The 25,302-nt window shown below is 34.3% G+C and overlaps 1 protein-coding gene across 3 annotated transcripts in view; it reads right to left on the reverse strand.

Annotated features, from left to right (window-relative positions):
- The window catches only part of EPHA5 (EPH receptor A5), a 349,025-nt gene that overhangs the window by 37,484 nt on the left and 286,239 nt on the right, over nt 1-25,302 (reverse strand). For 2 of the 3 annotated variants that reach the window (XM_036335278.1, XM_036335295.1), the window contains 4 exons: nt 25,120-25,185; nt 14,967-15,034; nt 13,574-13,699; nt 12,398-12,583 (listed from right to left, as the gene is read on the reverse strand). In XM_036335278.1, coding sequence (XP_036191171.1) covers nt 12,398-12,583; nt 13,574-13,699; nt 14,967-15,034; nt 25,120-25,185 — 446 coding nt within the window. The remainder of the gene's footprint in view (nt 1-12,397; nt 12,584-13,573; nt 13,700-14,966; nt 15,035-25,119; nt 25,186-25,302) is intronic. The other variant, XM_036335287.1, reaches the window with a different exon arrangement.

Raw genomic sequence — 25,302 nt, forward strand, 5'->3', positions numbered from 1 at the left:
TATCATTTACTGGAGACCCAGCCCAGGCAGAGTCTAAGCAGTAATAAAACACATTATCTGTGGAATTCACATTCATTATTGATAATTATAAAAGAGCTACAATTTATTGACTTATTGGCTACTCTTTGCAATACATGATAATAATTTCAATTATCAAAATTCTATAAAATGATATCACAAAAGACATTTTTCAAAGAAAGAAAAGTAAAATTTAGAAAGATTCAATATATTACTTTGGCTGATTAGAGCAACTTGTCTAAGAAAAAAAATTGGGAATCAAATTTATGTCCATCGGACTATAAAAGCTGTTTTCTTTTCCTCCATACTCTGCCTGTATTTTCAAAATATTTATTTTAATTTGAAATTTTACCTTTACATCTCATAAATATTTACTCTTTTGTATTAATACAAGCTTGGTAATCATAACTATGTCATACCAAACTATTCAACCACTGATGGCAGATCTGGTGGGGAATTCAGCTTCTTTCAATAAATATGTTCTTACATATATGACCATTACATATATGTGCTGTGAGTGTTCCGACGTGTTCTATAGTGAGATGGCTTCAGATTCCACTTATATGAGAAATCCATAGTAATCAAAGCCATAGAAGAGGAAATAGGAACGGTGGTTGCCAGAGGCTGGGGCGAGGGAGAAAGGAGGAGTTGCTGATCAATGCACACAGAGCTTCAATAGTTATCAAAGTTCTAGAAAAGTGATATCACAAAAGACATTCAGTTATTCAGTGTGGAAACTTCTAAAAATAAATATATAACATTGTGCTTATAAAGAATACTGTGCTGAACACTTAAAAATTTAAGAGGGTAGATTTCATATGTGTGTATTTTTTTCTGCCACAATTTAAAACTTGAGTTTGTTTCACCAAGTATATGATTTTTGGTGCCAAGGTCCATCACAAATCCAAGAGAGGAGAGAGGGAGCCACTTTTGGTAATTTAATCCTTTTCCGTAAGATCTCAGAGTTACGTGAAACAAACTTTGGGCAATGTTGATGTAGATCTACTTTTGATTATCAGACTATGGTCCCTGACGAGCAGCACAGTTATCATCTGGGAGCTTGTTAGAAAAGCCAAATTTCAGTGCCAGATCTTGCCTACTGAAACAGATTATGCATGTTAACAATACCCTATGAGGCACATTACGTTTTGAGAAACACTGAACTAGACCATATCACAAGAGTTGCAGCTAAATCTTGGCTTATTATTTTATTTGCATTGATATCACTCCCTTTTCTGAAACTATTAACTCACCAACAAACACATGACACCACTTAGGGACATAAGGGAGCATTTGATTTAGAAGCGTCATGAATCACTGGAAAATAATTGTCACTGGGGTTTGCTACAAAACATTTTATAAGATTTATAAATAATTAAAAATAATTCTGTGCTTATACTAGTGTATCTATAATCTTATTTCACTATGCCATTCTATTTGGGTTGTAGACTATATAGTATACTAACACTTGTAGCTGTTTAAAATTACTTTTATTTTTCTCCCAAAGGAAACATGGGATAATGCAAATATCATGATTCAATTATTCATGGTTAATAGCCAACCACAAAATGGGATCTTATGCTTATAATAGGAACAGGTAATGTTTATAAGGTGGAGGGAGGCAAAGTATGCAACAGTTATAATGAAACTCAGATATTTTCATTCAATTATGGACCATTTTTATCGGTTAACATTTAGGAAGGTTATATATATATATATATATATATATATATATATATACACACACACACACACACACACACACACATATATACACACACACACACATATATATATACATATATACACACATATATGTATAAATGTATATACTCACATATATATACATATATATTCAGCTATATGTGTATATATATTTATATAATTTTAAAATTTGGGAAATATGATACAATCTAAAGCCTATACTGAAAAAGTAGCATAAAAACACCAAATGTCTCTATAGGTAGAAATTCCAAACTTTACATTTTTTTTTCTTTTATTCCATATTGTTTACATTGATATAAACTTTTCCATTAGATATTCATTTCTCATAGTAAAAATGGATTCGAAGTATTCTGACATTGTAAATGGATAATAATTAGTTATGAAATCAGAAATTATAGACTTTTCAGAGGAGGTGTGGACTCTAAGAATTATCAAATCTGACAGTTTTGTTTTATTAATAATGAAAATAACTTTAAAACACATACTTTAATTTACTAACAGTCAATCTATGAGACAGTAAATCTGTTTCCATAGATTTATATTCTTTCAGGTGATTAGGATTTAGATTTTATCAGGAAGAGCACTTATAAATCCCTAATAATTATTTTCTTATTATTTTTTTAAAAATATATTTTATTGATTTTTTACAGAGAGGAAGGGAGAGGGATAGAGAGTTAGAAACATCAATGAGAGAGAAACATCGATCAGCTGCCTCCTGCACACCCCCTACTGGGGATGTGCCCGCAACCAAGGTACATACCCTTGACCGGAATCGAACCTGGGACCTTTCAGTCTGCAGGCCGACGCTCTATCCAGTGGGCCAAACCGGTTAGAGCCTTAATAATTATTTTATTTGTATTTATTAAACCTCTGTATATACCATAACAAAGAAAACAAAGTACCACATTAATGAGCTGACTTCTGTTTTTATGTCTGTTTTAAATTTGTTTATTTGCATCATGGTTTATCACTGGTTCATAGCATACTCAGTCTTTAAATATTTCAATTTGCACTTTTTAGGACTAAAGGTAAATTACACTTTATGCACAACATGTGCAACTGGGTGCTTATAAGCATCTCAACTTTAACTTATCCACAACTGAACTACTGATGACCAACCAAAGTCTTATTCCTTCTAGATTGTTCCCTATAAACGGCAATTCCTATCTTCAAGGTACCTGTACAAATAATGTATAGTTATCATTGACTCCCTCTCTTTTCCTCACACTCTATTTCCAAACCATAAGAAGCCATATTTTGATTGCCTTTAAAATATCTACCGAATTGGCCCTGGCTGGTGTGGCTCAGTTGGTTGGGCACTGCCTATGCAGGTTTGATTCCAGGGTGCATTCCCTGGTTTTGGGCTGGATCCCTGGTGGGGGCATGCAGGAGGCAGCCAACTGATGTTTTTTGATCTCTCATGGATATTTTTCTCTCTCTTTCCCTCTCTCCTCCTCTCCTACTAGAATTCAATTAAAATATTTTTTTTAAAAAAATCTACAGAATTCAACCTCTGTCCTGATCTAATCAATGATGAGGTGTGAATAATGTTAGAGTCCTCCTCACTGCTCCATGCTTAAACACTGGCCCCTACCATCTATACTCAACATAGCAGCCTGGCCTGACTGATCCATTTAATGTAGACATCAGGTTCCATTACATCTTGGCTCTATAGGCTCTAAAGCTCATTGTAAGAAATTATTTTCATAGGGACCAAAGTCTTCTTACATTTCTATCCTCCTATTACCTCTTTTAAGTTCTTCCCAGACTGCTCTCATCCATTCCACTGAAGCAACAATGGCCATCACGCTGTTTCTTGAACATTCCATGCAGGTTGTATTTCAGCCTTGCTGGTCCTTCTTCCTATAACACTCTGACCCCTGGTATTTGTAAGGTCTTGTTACAGCAGAGCCAGAGCACTGCTCAGCATGCTGCTCTGAGTTGTTCTGAGTCCATATATTCTTCTAAATTCTTCCCATTTGACTATGCCAAGCACAGGGCAGGTCCCTTCTTGAACTCTGCCCACTGTATTCACTGTTGGGAACTTAGTCCAAGTTCCTCCTTTATCCTCTGCTCACTAGTAACAGGTGTTTGGCCAAGCACCTCTGCCTAGGGCTGGACCTCCTAGGACACCGGGTCTTAGATGGCAAAGCCATAAGAAGTTGTGGGTGTATAAGAATGAGTCTTTATTGCAGAAGTCAGTGGCCATATAGCTACCAGACAAGACAATTCTCCACAGCAAAGTCCATCCAGTCAGGCAGCTGGACACCAGATGGTTAACATGTACATCTTTCCTACAAAGCAGCATCAGTCTTTGTACCCACAGCAATGATCTGAGCAGCCCCATGCTGCCCCCTAGACTCACTACTCACATCATAGCGGTACCTGAGCTCTCTGACCCAGCAGCTTCTCCAGCCCCTCTGGCTCAGCACGCTGGCTGGTTAACATGGCAGCTATATCTGAGCTCTCCATGAGCTCTTGGCCTTACATAGTAACAATACCAGCTCTTAGCTCCGTCTGAGCTCTCCTCTCTCCTGCACACATAGGAGCTACATTCTCTGTGTCTGCTGCCTCTGCTGCTCCTGAGCTCTCTCCCTGCTCTGCCCAGCTGCTCTCTCTAGCACATTTCTTCACACACACACTCCTTCTGGTCAGTAACCTCTATATTACCCCAGAGATAAAGAAGGCCAGTTGCTAACAGTGACATCAATCATTTGGGTTACTGAAGGGCACAGTGTGTACTTGCACCTGTTCATGGTATCTTGGCCTTGGGCACCCCAATTAGGCTCATGCTCAGAGTGACCTTGGCCATTCTGGTGTATTGACAACAAGGCCTCTGTGCTCCTATGGGCCTTGACTATCCGGGGAACCCTGGTGTGGTTCTCACAGGTCTGCGCTTTCACTTTATTTATTCAAGCCTTTTCAGAGAGGTCTTTTTCTAAGGAAAATAGAGACCACCAACCCTCGATAGAACCAATCCCTAATAACCTAGCTTAGCTTTAGTTTCTCCATTTCATATAATGTAAGTGCATATGTTCGTTCAGTTTATGTCTCCCCCACCCACAAAGGTAAGCTCCATAAGTCAGGAACTCAGGCTGCTTCATCGCTCCTGGATCCCACTGATTAATAGGAATAAACATGTATTAGGTGACCAATTAACACTTTTTGAATGAATAAATAAATATTTATTCTCAAGTGTATACTGAATTACATGAGGTTGGCAATGCACACTGTTTAAGAGTGGGTTTTGGAGTAATATGGAATTGTTCTAAAGTCTGGCATTATCCTATGCTTAGTTTTATGGCATTGGATAAGGTATTTAACCTCTTTAAAGTTAATTTTTCCCATCTGTAAGATGAGAACAAATACTAGTGTCCACAAGATAGCATTACTGTGCAGATTAAAGGAGTAATATAGAAAGAGCATTAAGTTTAGTAAATTATTAAAGTAATGTTAATGGTAAGTAGTAGTAATAACTTATATACAAGATTCTGTAAAAAGATTCTCAGGCAATTTACTTTGTATGAATTTTAATTGTTTTCTAAAACACTTATGGTATTATAGAATAAAATTTTAAAAATTAAAATAAAAACTCTATATTACTCTAATTGGTTTTAAATATTTACATAATTGTAATTTAGTCTTTTGCTCATTTAATATAACTTATGCTCTTTTTAAATTATTTAATATCTCTGGCCCTGTGATAGACATTGGGTGTGGGGGAACTATAAACATATATTAGTTTTAAGAAGCTTATTGTATAGCAAATATTATAAGACATGTAGAGTTATAATTATGATATAATTCATAGTGTGAGAAATGTAACTAGAACTTATAAGATTGTCTCTAACTAAGGATTCATTCATTCAACAAACATGTGAAATGCTGCCCATGTTGAGCAATATACAAGGACACATAGGAACGCTTCTGGAAAGGAAGTGGAGATATAGCCAAAGTATATCAGGTTAACAATTAAAATATACAGGGATGGGCAGAAATAGGTTAAATTACAGCCATCATTACCTAAAAGATAAATCCTAAGTAAGTATACAAAACAGTGACAACACTAAAAAGACAAATAACACAAATACATAATACAATTAATAATTAAATAATACAAGAATAAAATCTGTGTTTCATGTACTTTTGCCCACCCTTGTATGTGTTTTGTTCCATTTATTAGCTTGTTTGGTGACGAGAGGAGAGCAGTGATCTAGTAGAATCTACCTGAGAGCAGTAGGTGTGGAATGAACCATTGCAGGAAAATACCAAAATAGAAAGACCAGTAGTAGACTGCTGAGATAGCCCTGGGAAATATATAATAAGGGCCTGGAAAACAAAAGTAACTTTATGAGAATGAAATACTATATTTAAAAGATACTTAAAAAGTTATAGAATGTTCCTCTAATGTTTTGGTTTATTAATTGTACAGAACTGTTTATTTTTATATGATCTTAGATTAAGAAATATAACAATGAATAATTTAAGGCTCAATAGAAATATTCATTCAATCAATTTTGATAATAATTTCCATGGGTAAGAAAAAAATCTTAAACTAAGGATGCTGAAATGGAAAATTATATTTTTTCTCCTTTTCATTTTATTCCTGAATCTTTTTACATGGTAAAAGCTGGCACTGTGGATATTACATTAAAGCATCTTGCATTGCCAATGAGTCAATTAAGCCAGGAACTGTGGTTTTTTTACATCGTGTGTCAGGAAGCCTCTCTTGAATATGAATCTATTTCTGATGGGCCCTGTTTAACAACAAAACAGAGAAGAAATCTGAATGAGGGCCCCTGGTTCTGGTGCATCTGACAGTAATACAGAAAAGATGAAGGTGCGTGATGGCACCATACATTGGGGTGTTACTTCAAACGCCCTATCTCAGCTCCAATCAGAAAAATCACAAGATTCAATGGCACTTATGTCTCATTATCTGTGTGCTGCAGGTTGAAAATAATTGTTGAATAAATTAGCATCAGATCAGAAAGCATGAAATTAAGGACACAAATAGAGTGAGTTGCAACATGGTAAATTAAAAATAAGTTGAAGACTTCCTAAGTTGAACATCAAGAGCTACATTCAATAAGGGGAAATACAATTTCAATTTACATAGAACACAAATTAAAGACAGAGACATATTTAAAATATTTACATTTTGTTTTACTTATATGTGTAACCTCATGGAAGAAACATCAACTAGGATAATTGGTGAGGAGATGGGAGATTTAAAAACCATTTGTTTTCAACCATAGTACTATTATAGACTAGCATTTGCAGAATTTAGTAATCACTTTTGATATTGATACTTGCTTCTATAAATAAAGATTTCATGTGCCTATAATGCATGTGATAAATTCAGTTGTTTGTCTCTGAGAAGTTTATTTCTCTTAGTTTATCTCAGTCATGTTCCATTCACATAAGTTCAGTAATAAATCAGGACTCAATAAAAGTAGGTGGATATTAGTTCTAACAAATTTTGAATGTTGCCCACTAATATCTGATACATTCACTTAAAAGGATGGAGAAAGTCAGGCTAGTGTGGCTCAGTGGTTGAGTATCAACCTATGAACCAGGAGGTCACAATTCGATTTCTGGTCAGGGTATATGCTCAGGTTGTGGGGCTTGCAGGAAGCAGCCAGCCAATCAATGATTCTATCTCATTAATGATGTTTCTATCTCTTTCTCCTCCCTTTCTCTCTGAAATCAATAAAAAACACATCTATATATACAGACATATATAAATGTAATATATATATGTATACATATATACATATATAAATGTATCATATATATCATATATATATATATATATATATATATAGAGAGAGAGAGAGAGAGAGAGAGAGAGAGAGAGAGAGACGCCCCATGCACAAATTCATGCACAGGTGGTGTCCCTCGGCCTGGCAGGCAATTGGGGCCCATCAGGAGGGCCATCTCTCCCAGTCCCAATCGGGGCCAATTGGGGCTGATCGGGGCTGGCTGGCAGGCTGGGGGGAGGGGCTGCAGGAGGTTGGCCGGCCACAGGAGGTTGGCTGTGGGGACACACTGACCACCAGGGGGTAGCTCTGAGCGTCTGCCCCCTGGTGGTCAGTGCGCATCATAGCTATCAGTAGGTCCTCTGGTCATCCAGTCATTAGGTTGTAACAGTCGCTTAAGCTTTTACACATATATATAGATTATTACTTTTGTATTTATCGTTTTTACTATGCTCTGAACTTCTCCATATCCATTTAAATATCTAAATGAGGCCACCCTCTCATGGTCCCTCCTCCTGGCTGGCCAACCTCCTGTGGTCCCTCCCCACAGCTGGCTGGCCCCAATCAGGATTGTGTGAGATGGGCCCCGATCAGCCCCAATTGCCGGCCAGGCCAAGGGACCCCACCTGTGTGCAAATTCGTGCACCAGGCCTCTAGTTATATAATAAGTAAGTACCCACTCTGTGCCATGCCCATATTGAACTTTACCTGTGTTCATGTCATCTTTACAACATGACTAGGAGATATTCTTAATTCATGTCCTCGATGAAGAAACTAAGGTTGCTGAATGTTTAACTATCTTGTGCAGTCACATAATAGTTATGGTAGAACCAAAATAAAATCAGATGGCTAGATCCATAGTCCATGCTTCTGACCGTTACATAGTATTGTCTCCATTGCAGTAATAGTAATTTGGCACAGTTCTAAACATTACATTAATTCATTACAAAAGGTAGACTGGCAGCCTAAGGAGTTTTACATTTACCCTGGGTAGTAGGAAGTCATGGTCAGAATTTATTTTGAGGAAGTTAAATTTAGCAATCATATTAAAAATGAAATGAAGACATGAAACTTTTCAAATATTTGCATGCTATTATACTGTGACTATCCTTAAGAACATTATTTTATATTAGAAAAGACCATTTCTGAATAGGAAATAACATTACTCAGTTGTTACTATGATTCTTGTTCCTATGGCAGGGGTGGGCAAACTTTTTGACTCAAGGGCCACAATGGGTTCTTAAACTGGACCGGAGGGCTGGAACAAAAGCATGGATGGAGTGTTTGTGTGAACTAATATAAATTCAAAGTAAACATCATTACATAAAAGGGTACGGTCTTTTTTTTCAATAGTTTTATTCATTTCAAACAGGCCGGATCCGGCCCGCGGGCCGTAGTTTGCCCACGGCTGTCCTATGGTATCTAGCACTCTATGCTATCACTGATATCCTTTTAAGATTCTACCCTTGATAGAATATAGTCTATCAGATGAACTACTAGTATAGTGAAATTCAAAATGTAGTTTCATTTTATTGTACCTGTAAACCTGTTGTTTATTTCATATTTCATTAACACTGTATAAGCTCATAAAATATTTTTTATTTTATTTTTTTTTCAAAAAGTAATAGTACTTTACCCCCATCTGCCTCTATATTGACCCTGCCCCACCCCCCACCTTTCTTTAGCAACTTGTTTGCTTCTATAAGTCCTCAGGGTGCTCTTCTTGTTCCAGCAATACACTCTCTGAGTTGCTGCCAACCTCCTGTGGTCCCTCCCCACAGCTGCCAAGGGGGTAATGATGTATGGGTGAGTACTCAACAGAGGAGGAAACATCTAAGTTTTCAAGAAAACCACATGCCTTGCAAGTTATTTTATTCCTATGCTACATTCTATGGGCATTCTTACTGGATATGTGTGTCTCCTGGAGACATGGGGTCAAACATTCTCATAGCAATACAGGATTATTCAAAAGTTCAATCAAAAGAATAAAATACCTAAGAATAAACTTAACAAAGAATGTGAAAGAACTATACACTGAAAATTATAAAACTTTATTAAGAGATTGAAAAAGACACAACAAAATGGAAAAAAAAATATCTCTTGCTCATGGATCGGAAGAATCAGCATAATTAAAATGGCCATTTTACCCAAAGCAATATCCAGATTTAATGCAATCCCTGTCAAAATCCCAATGTCATTTTTTTAAAGAAATAGAATGAGAAATCATCGGATTTGTATGGAACCACAAAAGACCCGGAATAGCCAAAGCAATTCTGAAAAAAAAGAAAAATGCTGAAAGTATCATGCTACCTGACCTCAAAATATACTACAGAGCTACAATAATCAAAACAGCATGATACTGGCAGAGAAACAGATACATAGATCAATGGAACAGAATAGAGAGTCTAGCTATAAAACCACATGTATATACACAGATAATTTTCAAAAAAGGAGCCAGAAATGCACTTTGGAGTAAAGATAGTCTCTTCAATAAATGATGCTAGGAAATTGAAAAGCCACATGCAAACAAATAAAACTGGATTTCAGTTTGTTCCCATGTACAAAAATTAATTCAAAATGGATCAAATCCTTAAACATAAGACCCAAAACTATAAGTCACATAGAAAAAAACATAGGTACCAAACTTATGGACCCGGCTGGTAGAGAACATTTTATGTACTGGACCCCAAAGGCAAGGGAGGTAAAGGCAAAAATAAATGAAGAGCTTCTGCACAGCAAAAGAAATGGACAACAAAACAAACCAGCAGTCAACCAGGTGGGAGATGATATTTGCAAACAGTAGCTCTGACAAAAGTTTAATCTCCAAAATATATAAAGAACTCATAATACTCAACACCAAACAAATAAACAACCCAATCAAAAAGTGGGCAGAAGACCTGAAAATGCACCTCTTCCAAGAAGACATACAAACAGCCAATAGATATATGAAAAGATGTTCAACCTCACTGGCAATCAGGGAAATGCAAATTAAAACTGCAATGAGAAACCACCTTACACCAGTTAGAGTGGCCATTATCAACAAGACAAACAACAACAAGTGTTGGAGAGGTTCTTGAAAAAAGGGAACCCTCATTCACTGCTAGTGAGAATGTAGACTGGTACAACCTCTATGGAAAGCAGTCTGATGATTTCTCAAAAAATTAAAAATAGAGCTACCATATGACCCAACAATCCCACTCCTGAGTATATACTTGAAAAACTCGAAATTATTTATATGCAAAGGTTTATGAACCCCTATGTTCACTGCAGCATTATTCACGGTGGCCAAGAGTTGGAGACAGCCAAAGTTCCCTACTATAGAGGACTGGATAAAGAAGATGTGGTATATATACACAATGGAGCACTACACGGCCATAAGAAAGGATGAAATGGCGTCATTTATAACAACATGGGTGGACCTTGAGAACATTATGCTAAGTGAAATAAGTCAAACAGAGAAAGCTAAGAACTATATGATTTAACTCATATGTGGAATATAAAATTGAAACTTATGTACACAAACAGCAGTGTGGTGGTTGCCAGAGGAAGGGGAGTAGGGGAAGAAAAGGATCCTAATATGAAGTGACAGGAGAAGATTTGACTTTGGTTGGTGGGCACATGGTCCTATATACAGACTTTGTAAATTAGTAATCCACACAGGTAACCTAGATGTTCATGTTGACTAATGTCACTCCAATAAAATTTAAAATAATTTTAAAAATAATAATACAATTTAAAATTTTTTTAAAAAAGTTCAACCAATCATTTCCATGATACTTCTGCTATGGTCTTTTGCTCAAACTGGTGAGAAGACTTTTGCATTCTTATCTGTGAACTATTGTGACTGAATTATGATTTGGGTATAAACTTGTTATATAAAAAATTGTGTTGTTTTGTTTTTCATTTTTAAAAAGCTACATGGAGTAAATGGATATCTTATTCATTAAAATCTGTCAGTTAAGAACATTTATTAAATACACATGGGTTGTGTGCATATTTGACATATGTAATTTAAACTTGATTAATAGAAACTGGAAATTGAACAAATGCTTGAAAGAAAGTCTAAATGATGTTCTTTGCCACAATTTTAGATGATTTAGTAAGTGATATGTAGGGCATGAATGATAAAGAAAGGAATGAGAATACAATTGGCAAAGAAAAAATAGGTTAAAAGAACTTAAAGGCCTCAGTTATGTGCCATATAAATACTTTATTGGCTGACTAAAAATTATTTGAAATCTTTATATTGGGAAGTTCACCACAAAACTACATTTACAAGACACTCGTACAAATTTAAAAGAGATGTGAAATTTCTAAATATTTCTTAGTACAAATCTGATTTGCTTTAACAAAATAATTAGTCTTAAGGAACTTTCACCGCCTTCTGAGACTGTTGCTTTCCCTAGAACTATTAAAATACCCCAATGGAAAAAAAAATTGAATAAAAAAAACACATCTGGCTGTAAAACCTACTTAAAAGGTTCTGAAAAAAGCAGGGCACCTATGGTTATAGTAATTCTATTAAATGTTAAACTTCAATGCCTCAATAAAAACTTTGAAGCTAATATTTCATTAGAATAAAAAGTGAAAGAGCCAGGAGAAAAAAAAAAAGGTACTTTTACTGCTTCTTTTATCTGGATACATTTTCTCTGGTGCTGAATTAATAGTAAATGAGTTAATACATATGTATTAAAAACATAAATAGAAATTCAGATTCATTGAAGATCAGCTTTGACCTGAATCTACTAAAATACAGGACAATGATTACTTATATTAGAGGAATTATTAATAATATTACTATGGCTCAACTCTGAAATTAATAATAAGCTAATAGAAACCCAGATATTCATGATACGTACACACATGCATGCATAATTTGTGGTTGTACTTACTTTTGGTCACTACACCTTCTAAGTGAATGATGTTGGGATGATCAAACTGCCCCATGATACTTGCTTCACCCAGGAAATCTCTACGTTGCTTTTCAGTATAGCCTACTTTAAGGGTTTTGATCGCCACAGGTAATTCTCTTTTTCCTGGAAGTTTCAAACGTCCACTACAAACTTCACCAAATTCACCTGTGACAAAGATAGAAAAAGTATACAAAATCATTTGAAATCCTTAATCTAATAATAATATAAAGCACTCAGAATATCAAGGTATAGATGAAACAGAGTTAACAAAGGAGTCTAAACTTAGTTACCTACGCTAATAGAAATAAATGGTGCACTGGGAACAATCATCTACAAGTGATCATAACACACTATGGAGGTTATTAGCTTCATCCATCTCACCAACAAAACCCTTAATGGAAATGTTACAACACAATTAAATGCAACTGACTTAAATAATTTTCTTCTTCCTTTTTTTGTTTTGTTTTGTTTTGTCTTCTATTCTAGTAGTGCCATTAATGAGAAGAGAAAGGGAGAAAAGATTATAGCAGGACAAATCATTTTTTAGGGAAAAAAAAGAAAACAATTGTAAGGAAGAAATGTTCATAAATAGAATAACTGGGTGCTTGAATTATGTAAATAATTTCAGCATTAAAAATTATATATGTATGTGTATTAAAATAAACAGTAGATGGTGAAACACTATGTTTGAATATATTGCTGGTTTATTTTTTTATATCATAAACTAGACACTTGCTGGTTGAAGTGTGAGCTACACAGAAGATAGCGTTAAAATATGATTCATTATATACCACTTTGAAAGTGAGTCAGTTACAAAAGATCAAAAACATTTTGTGTTAGCCTGGCCAGTGTGGTTCAGTGGTTGAGTATCCACCCATTCACCAAGAGGTCTCTAGTTCCATTCCGGGTCAGGGCACATGACCAGCAGGGGGCGTGAAGGAGGCAGCCAATCTATGTTGATGTTTCTCTCTCATCCTGGTTTCTATCTCTCTCTACCTCTCTCTTCCTCTCTCTCTAAAGTCAATAAAAACATATTTAAAATTACAAAAAACACAAAAATTCTGTGTTAGATCAGGACAATGACACATTACATTCTATCGTTAAATCTTATCATTAAACACAAGTAAAAAATCTGACTTAAACACACTGTGATACCTGCTCCAATAACTCTTTCAATTGTGATGCATGAAGCTTCTATCTCCTTGGCAAATTCATGGACAGCTTGATTGGGATCCTCATAGGTATGTGGATCGATATAAGTTCTTACTCCTGGCAGTTTAACTGTGAAAATAATTGGGCATTAAGATACAAGGGCTTGTGCTGGATGAGTGAAATGATAAATGTTATTAACATGCAACTGTGGCTTAAATCCCTAATCCTTATAAGTGTATGAGCTATAAGAACAGAGCTTCTCCTGAATTATAGCAATCATTTGTTCAGCTATGTCACTTTTATAATTTTGAAATCTGAATAGTTGGCATGTATAAGAAATGTATACAGTGCGATGTATATGAATAAATACATCTTTCAACACCAATGTTTTACAGAGCTAGTCTCTGAGACAAACAATAGTTTCGTTTACTAAAGGGGACAATGAAATGTCAGTGGTTTAATTTGTTGGTTTGTTAGTCTGTGTCACATTGGAGATGATTAATTTTGGTTTAAAAAATAATGTAAAATACATTTTCAGGTGCTTTTGTCCAATATGACTTACAGAGAAGTCAAAAGAAAAAGAGATGCTCTCCTTCTCACTCTACCTGTGTTACTGCATAGACTGCTCTGTTCCATGAGCCTGTTTCATCCTATTTAAAAGCTACCAACATCAGTCTCACAGTGTTTTTTGTTTGTTTGTTTTTTGAGGATAAGTAACATTAAATAGCGATATTATGAAAATGGACTCAATGCTTTACAGCATGACGTATGGCTTTAATGACTGTCTTTTATGGTCCTAGAATAGTGACAAAAATAAAAGAAACCCTTTTTTGTCATTTACTTGATGAAACAACTCATGCTGCAATGTTAATGACAAAAGGAACATATTAAAATACCATTAATTACAAACTATTTACTAATTCTTAAAGCTCATTGTTAAAACTTGATTTTTGCATTTCTTAAAAATATAGAGTTATTCAAGTCATTGGAACCAAGGTTGCTGCTCCAGGATCTGCTCAGGGAAAGTCCTGTTATAATGCTGCAAAAAAAATACTGAGAATTTTCATATCTGTAATCTGATGGTGCGATTTAAAAACAGATTTCTATTGAATGTATTGCTAACATTTAGAATTGGCCTAGATATTAATCAAAGGGTTTCTACTTTAATGAGTATAATCAAAGAATGCTGTAAATAATTGATCGAACGATCTCTCTGTTGCCTAGAATCAGCCTCAGTGCCCTACGCTTATATGCTTTACACAGAAATGTAACAAAAAACATTTTTAAACCAATATTTTGGTCCATTAATAGAAATCTTGTCTGAAAAACAACAACACACCACAATAATAATCTGTCCCTGACATTGTGTACTTTTGAGTTTTTACAATTCGCTTACTGTGCCCATTATGAAAATGCATCTTTTCCTCTTCTGGGTCTTGTTTTGCCTTGCTGTACCCACACCGCCTGGAACAGAGTAAGCTACAATTAGCCCATTTCCAACAGGTGAATCACATCAAGCCGGAAGCATGAAACACAATTGAAATGATTGCAACCCTAACTGATTTTCACACTAGTAGTATGAAATAACACCAATACTCTTTTTGGTCACATTACTCTAGCCCAGTGGTCGGCAAACTGCAGCTCACGAGCCACATGTGGCTCTTTGGCCTCTTGAGTGTGGCTTTTCCATAAAATACCAACTTCTGCTCATGGGCCACGAAGTTTCAATCACACTGACATGCGCGCCTGTATGTGGTATTTTGTGGAAGAGCCACACTCAAGGGGCCAAACAGCTGCATGTGGCTCGCGAGCTGCAGTTTGCCGACCACTGCTCTAGCCAATAGCCCTCTCACTCTTTGTCATATTTTACTAAGTCTGAATCTATCCAACTCATATTTTAACTTCTCTTTAACATACACCTAACAGCAGACATGTTTCTATTCCTCTTTCTTTTCTCTCCTTCCTTCCTTCCTTCCTTCCTTCCTTCCTTCCTTCCTTCCTTCCTTCCTTCCTTCCTTCCTTCCTTCCTTCCTTCCTTCCCTCCCTCCCTCCCTCCTTCCCTCCCTCCCCTCCATCCTTCCTTTTTTCCTTCCTTCCTTCCTCTTCTTCTTTCTTTCTTCTTTCTTTCTTTTGCCAGCTCAGAAGTCACTGACTACTCTTTTCAGGATGAATAGCTCAAAATGTGTCTGATTCATTAGTCTCCCACCCTCAACTCCTTACTCTATCATTTTATTTTTTCTCTTCTTTTGGAATCATTAATTGCTGCACTAGCTCTTTTCCACTCACATCCCCTCAGATCAGTATCAAATTGACCACAATCTGCACACTCTCTCAGCTCCACCCTCCAAATCTTAATCTCTCCTATGTGTGTGTGTGTGTGTGTGTGTGTGTGTGTGTGTATTTTCTCATCTACTCCCTAGTTTGAGTTCTTTTGACCTGCTTCTAGTACCTACAAAAATCTATTCTTCAAAGTTTCACTAATGACATATTCACATCTAAATCCAATGACTTTTCCTTAGATTTTAAGCATTCACGATTGACTGAAATCCCTAACTACTTTTTGATGTTTTTGTTCCTTCATTTATACCAGTAGGTCCTCTGCATGAACTTCTAGGGTTCTCTCCTATCAACCCGTCTATTTCCATCAATTTAATTAATACCATCTAGTACCTCTGGTTGAATTCTTTTGAAAGTTATGCTCTTATTTATAATAGATTTATTTTAGAGATATATTCATTGGCATTCAAACTCAATAGATTTAATATTATATAATTAATCATATAATATTAAAATAATTATATAATTAACCATATAATATTAAAATAACTGACTAAAATGAAAATATTTAAATGATTTTAGTGAAGCTCCGAGGCTATGAATTTACTTTTATATGCTCTCATAACAAAATTGAGTTTATACAATACAAAATTTTCATTTATTTCTGTATAAAGAAAATATAGCCAAAGTAATAGATTGACAAAATAGTTTCATTACAAAACTGGTTGAAAGTTACTAAGTGATCTAAGTGAAATGTTCAGTTGACATGTACTAATGAGGATTGGTTCTTGGTACACATATATATGTGTGTGTGTGTGTGTGTAAATATATATATGTGTGTAAATAGATAGATAGATAGATAACATAAAATAGATAAGACACCACATCTTTGTGCCATTTTTGGAAAAAAAATCTTCATTTTATCATCTTAAGGAACTGCCAATTTATTAGTAAAGTACAGCTAATACAATTTGAATAAACTTAAAGTAATATATTTAACATATATAGTGTTCTTGGGTGAGGAACAATACACAATCTGAATCTAGTGGCATTTCAAGTTTTATTCATAACACTTATGTGCATTTATCATTCAAGAACCCTTCAGACATCTTGAAATATCTCACCACAGTGAAATGAAGAGAAGAAAAAAATAAAATTATATTGCAATTATATTTTATCTACTCAAGTTGACATTTAAATTATTCTAAAATACTGTTCATAGTTTCATAGATGTTATTCTTTCAAATTTTATGTATATGCCTCTACAGTGAAGTTAATGATATCTTTAATTTTACCAATGCTCTAAATACAATGGTGTGAAATCATCCTAAGATTTATGTTATTTAAATAACATTGACAACATTTTTTCTAAAGATGATTCTAAAGAGTCTTAAAAATTATACAAGTTCCTGCAGTTTACATTAGAAAACAAATATCTGATTATTTTTTCTTCTATTTCTTTAAAAATGTCATTGGGTTTTTGATAGTTTAATTTGACTGCATTAAATCTTTATTTTTTTTTATAGTAAAATGGACATTTTGATGTTGATTTTTTCAATCCATAAAAATGAACTATAGTTTCATTTCACTGTGTCTTTCTCAATCTTGCTTATTAATGCCTTGTAGCTTTCAGTAGATAGGTCCTTCACATCCTTGGTTAAGTTTATTCCTAAGTATTTTACTCTTTTTGTTGCAATTGCAAAATAGGGTGTTTTTTTCATTTCTTTTCCTGAAATGAATGGAATACTTCTCAGCCATAAGAAAAGATGAAATACTGCCATTTGAGACAACATGGATGGATCTTGAGACTAACATGCTAAGTAAAAGAAAAAGGTAAGAATCATATCACCCATCGGTGGGATATTAAACTGAAAGCAACAAATGAACAAATAAGAAAAACAAGCAAAAACTCATAAGCATAGTCAACAGTATGGTAATTGCTAGAAGGAAGAGGCTTTGGGGTACGAAAGGGTAAAGGAGATCAAGTATATGGTGACAGAAGATTTGACTTTGGGTGGTAAGCACACAATGCAATATACAGATGAATCATAGATTTGTGCACTTGAAACCTAGATAATCTTATTAACCAAGGGCACCACAATAAATTTAACAAAAAAAGAAAGCAAACACCCATTTCATCTTCAACTTTCCTGCCTTCAAAAAAAATTAAGCTTTCAAACTTGTTTCTTCAAATAGTTTTTGTCATTAAATAAGCCCTATAGATACTTAAATCACATGCACATTCTTCATATAAAAATGAAAATAAACCTTTGGATCTCATCAAAAAAGTGATTTGGAAATACCTTGATAAGGAGAAGTTGACATTTTAATACCTGGGATGAGAGTCAGGAGGGCAACAGAGTTATTTTTGACTATGGACATCTCTGGAGCTCTATAACATATACGGCTGCATGTCACATTAACATATGAATTAAGTTTTGGAACCTCCCCCCAAAGCATCATTTAAACAAGTTGCATCAAGATCAACAAGTAAAAGTGCAGCTGGCAAAGGCTGGCACTCACGGAGGGGATCAGACTCTCTAACAAGGCCTTGAGGGAAGCCTGTTCATTCAGTATCATCTCTGTTCCTGATCCAGGTGTATAATTTTAAACCATCAGACAGACAATCAATAAACACGCCATCCTGTGCATAAATCACGCCTCCTACATTCTAGAACCATTTTTTAAAGGAAAATAAACAGTTTCTTCATGTTGCTTCCTATCACAATTTTAATAAGCTTTATATCATTGTACTAAAAATATCTGTAGTGTTGTAATTAGAAAAATCATCTTCTAGTCATTTATACTTTTCTTCTAGAAAACAATGGTGTTTTATTTTTAGTAGTAGAGATGAGTGTGAGAAATCATATAAAAGGTAGGTATAATTAATATTTATTAATATGTACTAAGAAGTGCTAGAGAGATGCTTAATATATAAATATAGCAATGCCTTTATAGGTAATTTAGAAATCAATCTACTTTCTCTCACACCTGTCCTAAGAATTTGAATACCACATCCTTGATGATATTAATGCTGATCTTAAAATCTAGGCCCCGGCCATAACATCCTAACTTTGGATATTTGAAATGTCCACTATATAGTAAATAATAATATTTATGTAGAGACGAATATTCTAATGAGTAATTTAGTTCTTAGGTGCAAATTAAAGATTTGATAATAAATTTGAAGTATAAATGCCAAGCGGACCAGAGCACAAAGTGATACACAGAATTAGTGATTTACTAAATGTCATCCTTATGGCCAGTGAGGACAGATGAGTGAATGGAACAGCCTGAGAAGAGTGTAGATTCTTGCTCAATTACAGCTTCCACAGAATCATATGTTCCCATTCCTAGCCTGCAAAAATAAAAACTGGATATACACTCTTTCACCTTAATTCTAAAAAAGGTTGGGAGGGCTGGAACAGTGGGAGGAGGGGTTTTTCATTTTGATTTTTTTAAAAGAGTGAACATAAGCATTTACTAGATCAGATATGGACACTCAGCTATGTATTGCTCCTCTATTTTCCAGATTTATTAAGGAATACTTTCCTTATACTTTAATACAAAAAATATTCAAAAGGCAACACATTGCAGTAAACATTATATCACATATATTTTGTTTATGGAAAATAAAAACTGCTTGTAACCTTAGCCTCTTTTAAAAAACACATTTCTCCATATATGTACCCTCCCTTATTCTGACATAATAACTTCAACCACTGCACAATGTTGTATGTAAGAATTTATTGCTGCAATCTTGAAAACAAGAAGTTACAACTTTTTGGGAAATAGTTTAACTTTTTTCACTTCAAGATTCTCTCCAACTGAACCAAGGTAGTTTTAATTAAAACTCAGCTAACTCAGCCTCATAAAATAAAGAAGCGTATAAAACATTAGCTTATTAATATACCTAATAAATACTGGAAATAGATTGTTTTGTTTTACAGGACCACATTCTTTAATAAGAATGTCAGTGAAAATGCAGTAAAATTGGACATCTGATATTTAGGCTGCCTTACTAGCAGGATCTTAAGACCCTCATTCATATAGTTCTCATTTGTATACACAAGTGCTGGGATTCTGAGTTCCTTACAGATGTAAGTTACAAAAAATGCAACTGATCTATTATTGTTTACTAAAAATTCTCTAATATATGTATCAAAGAAAATGTACTCATGTTGAAACATAAATTTCTTGATTGTGGGATTGCAGTAGTAATTATACCGCATAAATGAGGACACAGATTACTAGGCTCCCATCATAGATTCTATCAAGGACACTAACTACTCAATGATGAATGACAATGTGAGAAGCTAACTTATTTCTTATCTTATTTCTTAAATGTCCTTTTTATTTTTATATCCTAAAAGACAAAGAAAAGAACACATTAGAAATAACACCTTCCAAAATAGTGCAGTACATATGAATTTTTCAATTATTCATTAGTGAACTATTCAAATCCTTTTAGAATTAGCAATAATAGGAAGACTTGAACAATTTTAAATACTTCAATAAATTCAAAGATGAATCATAGACTTTTAAATATTGAGTTAGAATTTAGTTGACTTAGAAATTTAATATAAAGACACATTGATAAAGTATGATATCTGTGGACTGAATCCCCCTGTTTTCAGTAATTTTGTCTTAATACTAGAGTAGACAATTTCTATTAATTTTTAAATTACTGCATAATGTGACTATTGGCTATCTTAAATACAGTAGGTCCACTTAATATCTCTTATTGTCTGAGATTCCCTAGAAAAAGAATTTTGGAGCAATTTGCACAGCAAGCCTTCAATTGAAATTTAATATATCCTATATATAATAGGTTAACCTCACATCTGCCTGCTATGAGCACTTTAAATAGGGTCTAGAATTATTACAAAGGGATGACTTCATTCTTTATGCCTTTTTCTTAATTTTATAAAATAAAATAGTCCTTCCACATCATTCTTCAGCAGAAATTTTATGAAAATAAAGAAAATAATCTGTGTTAAGTGTATGTGGAAATAAAAAAGTTGGCTTACTTCAAATTTCAAGGTAAGTTCAGTTAACATAGAGGAAGAAATATGATTAATGTTTCAATGTATTCAGGATACTTTTTTGTCAGTAAAATTTGTTTCTGTTTGTAATCTCTGAATTATAAGAGAAGATACAGTTTATCTCTGTGTCTCTGATGAAAGATATTTTTAAAATTCTAAAAAAAAATAAAGTGATTGTCTAAAATCACAAACAAGGTAAATAAACAAATTAAGAATGTAATATTTTTACTTTTAGAATAGCAAACTCTACTTCCTTCACCACTTAAGTTTCTCAGAAGTAGTAAGTGATATGAAAACACTGGAAAACATAAAAACTTATAAATGAAGAAACTAGTCCAACACAATGGAAGACTACTCCGCTGTAAGAAGGAAAAACATTTACTCTTTGCAACAGCATGGATGGACCTGGAGGACATTATGCTGAGTGAAATAAGCCAGTCAGAGAAAGTCAAGTACCATATGATTTCACTATGTGAATTTAATGAACAAACTGAACTTCCAAGCAAACAGAGACAGACTCATAGATGGAAAACAGGCAGATGGCTCAGGTGGGATGGTGAACATATTGAGCAAAAAAGAGAAAAAAAAGAGAGAGAACTCATGGACATGGACAACATTGTGGTGATTGTGGGGTGGAAGAGGGCAGAGGGGGGAAAAATGGTGATGGAAAAAATAAAAATAAAATAAAATAAATTAATTAAAGTTAAAACTACTTTGGGACCATGGTATATTTCAGAATGACATAGTAATTATGTTATAAATATATATTTCATTCTATAATCATAATCGCAAATGAATATCAAAAGATAAATTATGTTATTTATAATGTTATATTTGAAATTACACACATTAAAATCTTATTTACATTAAAAACAATGAATTCAAGCCCTAGTTGGTTTGGGTCAGTGAATAGAGCGTCGGCCTGTGGACCAAAGGGTCCCAGGTTTGATTTCGGTCAAGGGCATGCACCTCAGTTGCAGGTTTCTACCTGGGCCCTGGTCAGGGCTCATGCAGGAGGAAACCAATTGATGTGTTTCTCTTACATCGATATTTCTCTCTGTCTTTCCCTCTCTCTTCCACTCTCTAAAAATCAATGGAAAAATATCCTCAGGTGAGTACTAAAAAAAACCACAAAACAAAACAATATAGATTTTTTAAATATTAAAACAATATTTAGTATCAAGCCAGTTGTGATGGCATAAAGTCAAAGATGACTAATAAAAAATACCTCTGCTAAAATGTAGGCAGTTTTAAAGATAGGGTGCCAAAAATCTTGGCATATGTGTTTCTTCAGAAATATCATAAAAATATTTTCCATCACTGGGTAGATTTCAGTCAAAGCTGGAAAATATTTGAAATATCACCATTATGTGTATTTGTATAGATTGCACAACAAAGTGGGAAATCAGAATAATGAAAAGTAATTTGAGATCAAAGATGGCATCATATAATTACCAGTTTCATCTTATAAATGGCACATCATACATTTGAAAAATAACGGAGCAAAGCTGCACTGTACAACTAAAGATCCATATCAATGGTTGTAAAATTATGCTTTTCAGACCCTGAAATTTCCAGAAGGCATATCAAGGTACCTCTAAAAGCCAGTATATATACCATAGGCAATTTTCATGTAGTATATGCATTGCATTATATTAAGGTCAAACTAACCAAACAAATATTCATGAATAGTCTTTCAAAAAATAAAAGACAAAAGATTCCAAAAATTCAAAATATCTAACAAGCTCTGCTTTATAAATGTAAATATACCTACTCACAAATGACAATGATAGAATGATCCTTGGGGATTATTATGTGTTAATTGACAAATGCTGCTATGATTTCACATACAAAATTAGGTGACAAGATGTAAGGTCTACTCCTCAATATTTTGCTGACTCTACAAGAAAAATTATTATTCTCAGCCTTAATTTCCACTTTCTAAGGTTGTTTCCTACCAAAAGGCATCAGATTAAAGCCTTCAGATTAAGCAAAATATCTTTAACTAAAACCTCATAGTGACTTTCAGTTATAAAGCACAGCAATAAAAGCATTTTTTGCTTCCATTTTTTCCTGGTAATAATTTTGGATAACTTTCTTACTGTCTAATTTATATAATCTCAATTAAACTTTTCTTTTGCTTTAGTTTATTTTGCTGTATTAAAATGCATTAAAAATTCTGACTTCCATATATTTTTCCAAAAAAACTGCTTGCATTTTACTGGGTACCTAAGCACATTTATGGATAAAACATTTCTCCCCCTCCGACTTTTTTTTTATGCAATCTCTCTCTCTCTCTCTCTCACACACACACACACACACACACACACACATAAGGGCTCACTGCCTCTACAATTACTAACATTATTTGAAAAAAGATATTAGGAAAATGATTTGGTCTTAGGTTTCCCGGTGTGTTCTTTGTGAAGGCAGAATTCTGCCTCCCTCCCTTTCCTCTTTATAAACTCCCTGAGATCAATAACACAGTAGAAAACGATACTATTTTTTTTTTTAAATCAAGCATTTGAAATCCAGCTAAAGTTGGTTTTTGCCAATACTTTCTAAATCATGGCTTCATAAATGTTCATTCTCTCATTAAGATATCTTTAAGGTTTTGTTCAAGGTAGGTCTGGATGTCAATTTCCCCCCAAGATATAAATTCTGTCTATTCTGCTTTGGTGATGATTTATCTATTATAACACTATTCTCCAGACTCAAGAAGATTTTCATAGAGAAAAAAAATCACAGTGTAAATCCATTTATGTTATACTTTAGCCATTGCCAAATTTCAGGGGTTTATGATTTATCATTGAAACATCATGAATATATAAGTATTTTCCTAAGTAAATTAAATAATTTGAAACAAATCTGTAGTTTCATATCAACTTCATTTTTTTCAAATAGAAAAAAATTCAAAATGTTGAGAAACACATTTCTACATTTTATCAATCTGTGTTTGTTGACTGTCTCTTGTTCTCAGATTATTGGTATCCATTGCTCCACTTCTCACATCAACACATGTGTGCACACTCATTCCTACTACAGGTTTTTCAAACAATAAATATTAATTTACACCTACAGAATACAAGTAACAATTTAAAATGCCGCAAGGCAACCCTATAATTCTCTAAAATGCACTTCAGAACAGCTGCTCTTGGCAGATTTTTGACTACAAATAACAATACATTAGCATAGAGATTTGAACTCTAATCTAGAATGAAAGTATCTAGAGTATTTCACTTGTTTAAAATATATTTTTATTGATTTCAGAGAAGAATGGAGAGGAAGATAGAGAGATAGAGACATCAATGATGAGAGAGAATCTTTGATTGGCTGCCTTCTGCACGCCCCATACTGGGGATCAGCCTGCAACCAGGGCATGTGCCCTGACCTGGAAATGAACTATGACCTCCTGGCTTATAGTTCTGTGCTCAGTCACTGAGAGATACTGGTCGGGCTGGTGTAGTTCACTTTTTACAAGGTTGTTCACGATTGGGTAGGAGTCCTTATATATCTGTGAATAGAGTTCTCTGGTCTTACTTTCTAGCCTACAGTTTACAGCTATAACCCAGATATATATTTAGGATTTGCAAATTGAGGACATCCCATTTGGACAGTAATCCTTAAAATGTGCATATTTTTTACTTCATTAGTATCAAATTAAGAAAATAACTTCTAATATCTGAAATAATTCAAGCTTAAACATATGAAGTAAACCATTTAAAATTCCATGTGGTCTGTTCTCCAATGCCACATGAATCCGCGGCGATTATAAAAATAGAAGATCCCAGTTATGGCATGGTCTTTCCACGGTTCTGGGAGACAAAGATGATTTCACCTTGACAGAAGTTGCATGCTACTTCCATGTATGGTATGATTTTAATCTTCATGGAATAAAAAAAGCAGTGACATGTTAAATGTAAAACAGATGCTACACCCTTACAACTTCTTGGGTGAAATAAGGACCACAGTAAAAGCCTTGGAAGAGAAGTATAAATGCTTGACATAGGGATGAAGGGCTATAGGTACAATTTATTTAAAATTATTTATTGTGGAATCACTTAAGATTCTCCCCTGGGAATCAATTTCATTCTATTATTCTATTAAAGTGTAACTGGTATACTAACTGTTAAAATGTAGACAAATGGAAAAAAAGAAAAGGAATGCTGACGATCATACATGTAGGTGGGACATCACATAGGAGTGAAAGAGGGAGGGAACACTAACCATATTAGGCTTGGATGGGCAACAGCGCACAGGGAAGAAGCCCGTCCACAGCCACATTCGCAGCAACTGAAAAGCAAACAAGAAAGCCCAAGATAAGGAAGAGATCCCACTCCCTCAATACAGCATAAAGACACTATGTATTTAGACAGGCGTTTGCTTTGCTTTTCAAAATTATAAATCCCT

This window comes from Myotis myotis, unplaced genomic scaffold, assembly GCF_014108235.1.
Source record: "Myotis myotis isolate mMyoMyo1 unplaced genomic scaffold, mMyoMyo1.p scaffold_m19_p_1, whole genome shotgun sequence".
In the NCBI taxonomy this organism is placed as follows: domain Eukaryota; kingdom Metazoa; phylum Chordata; class Mammalia; order Chiroptera; family Vespertilionidae; genus Myotis; species Myotis myotis.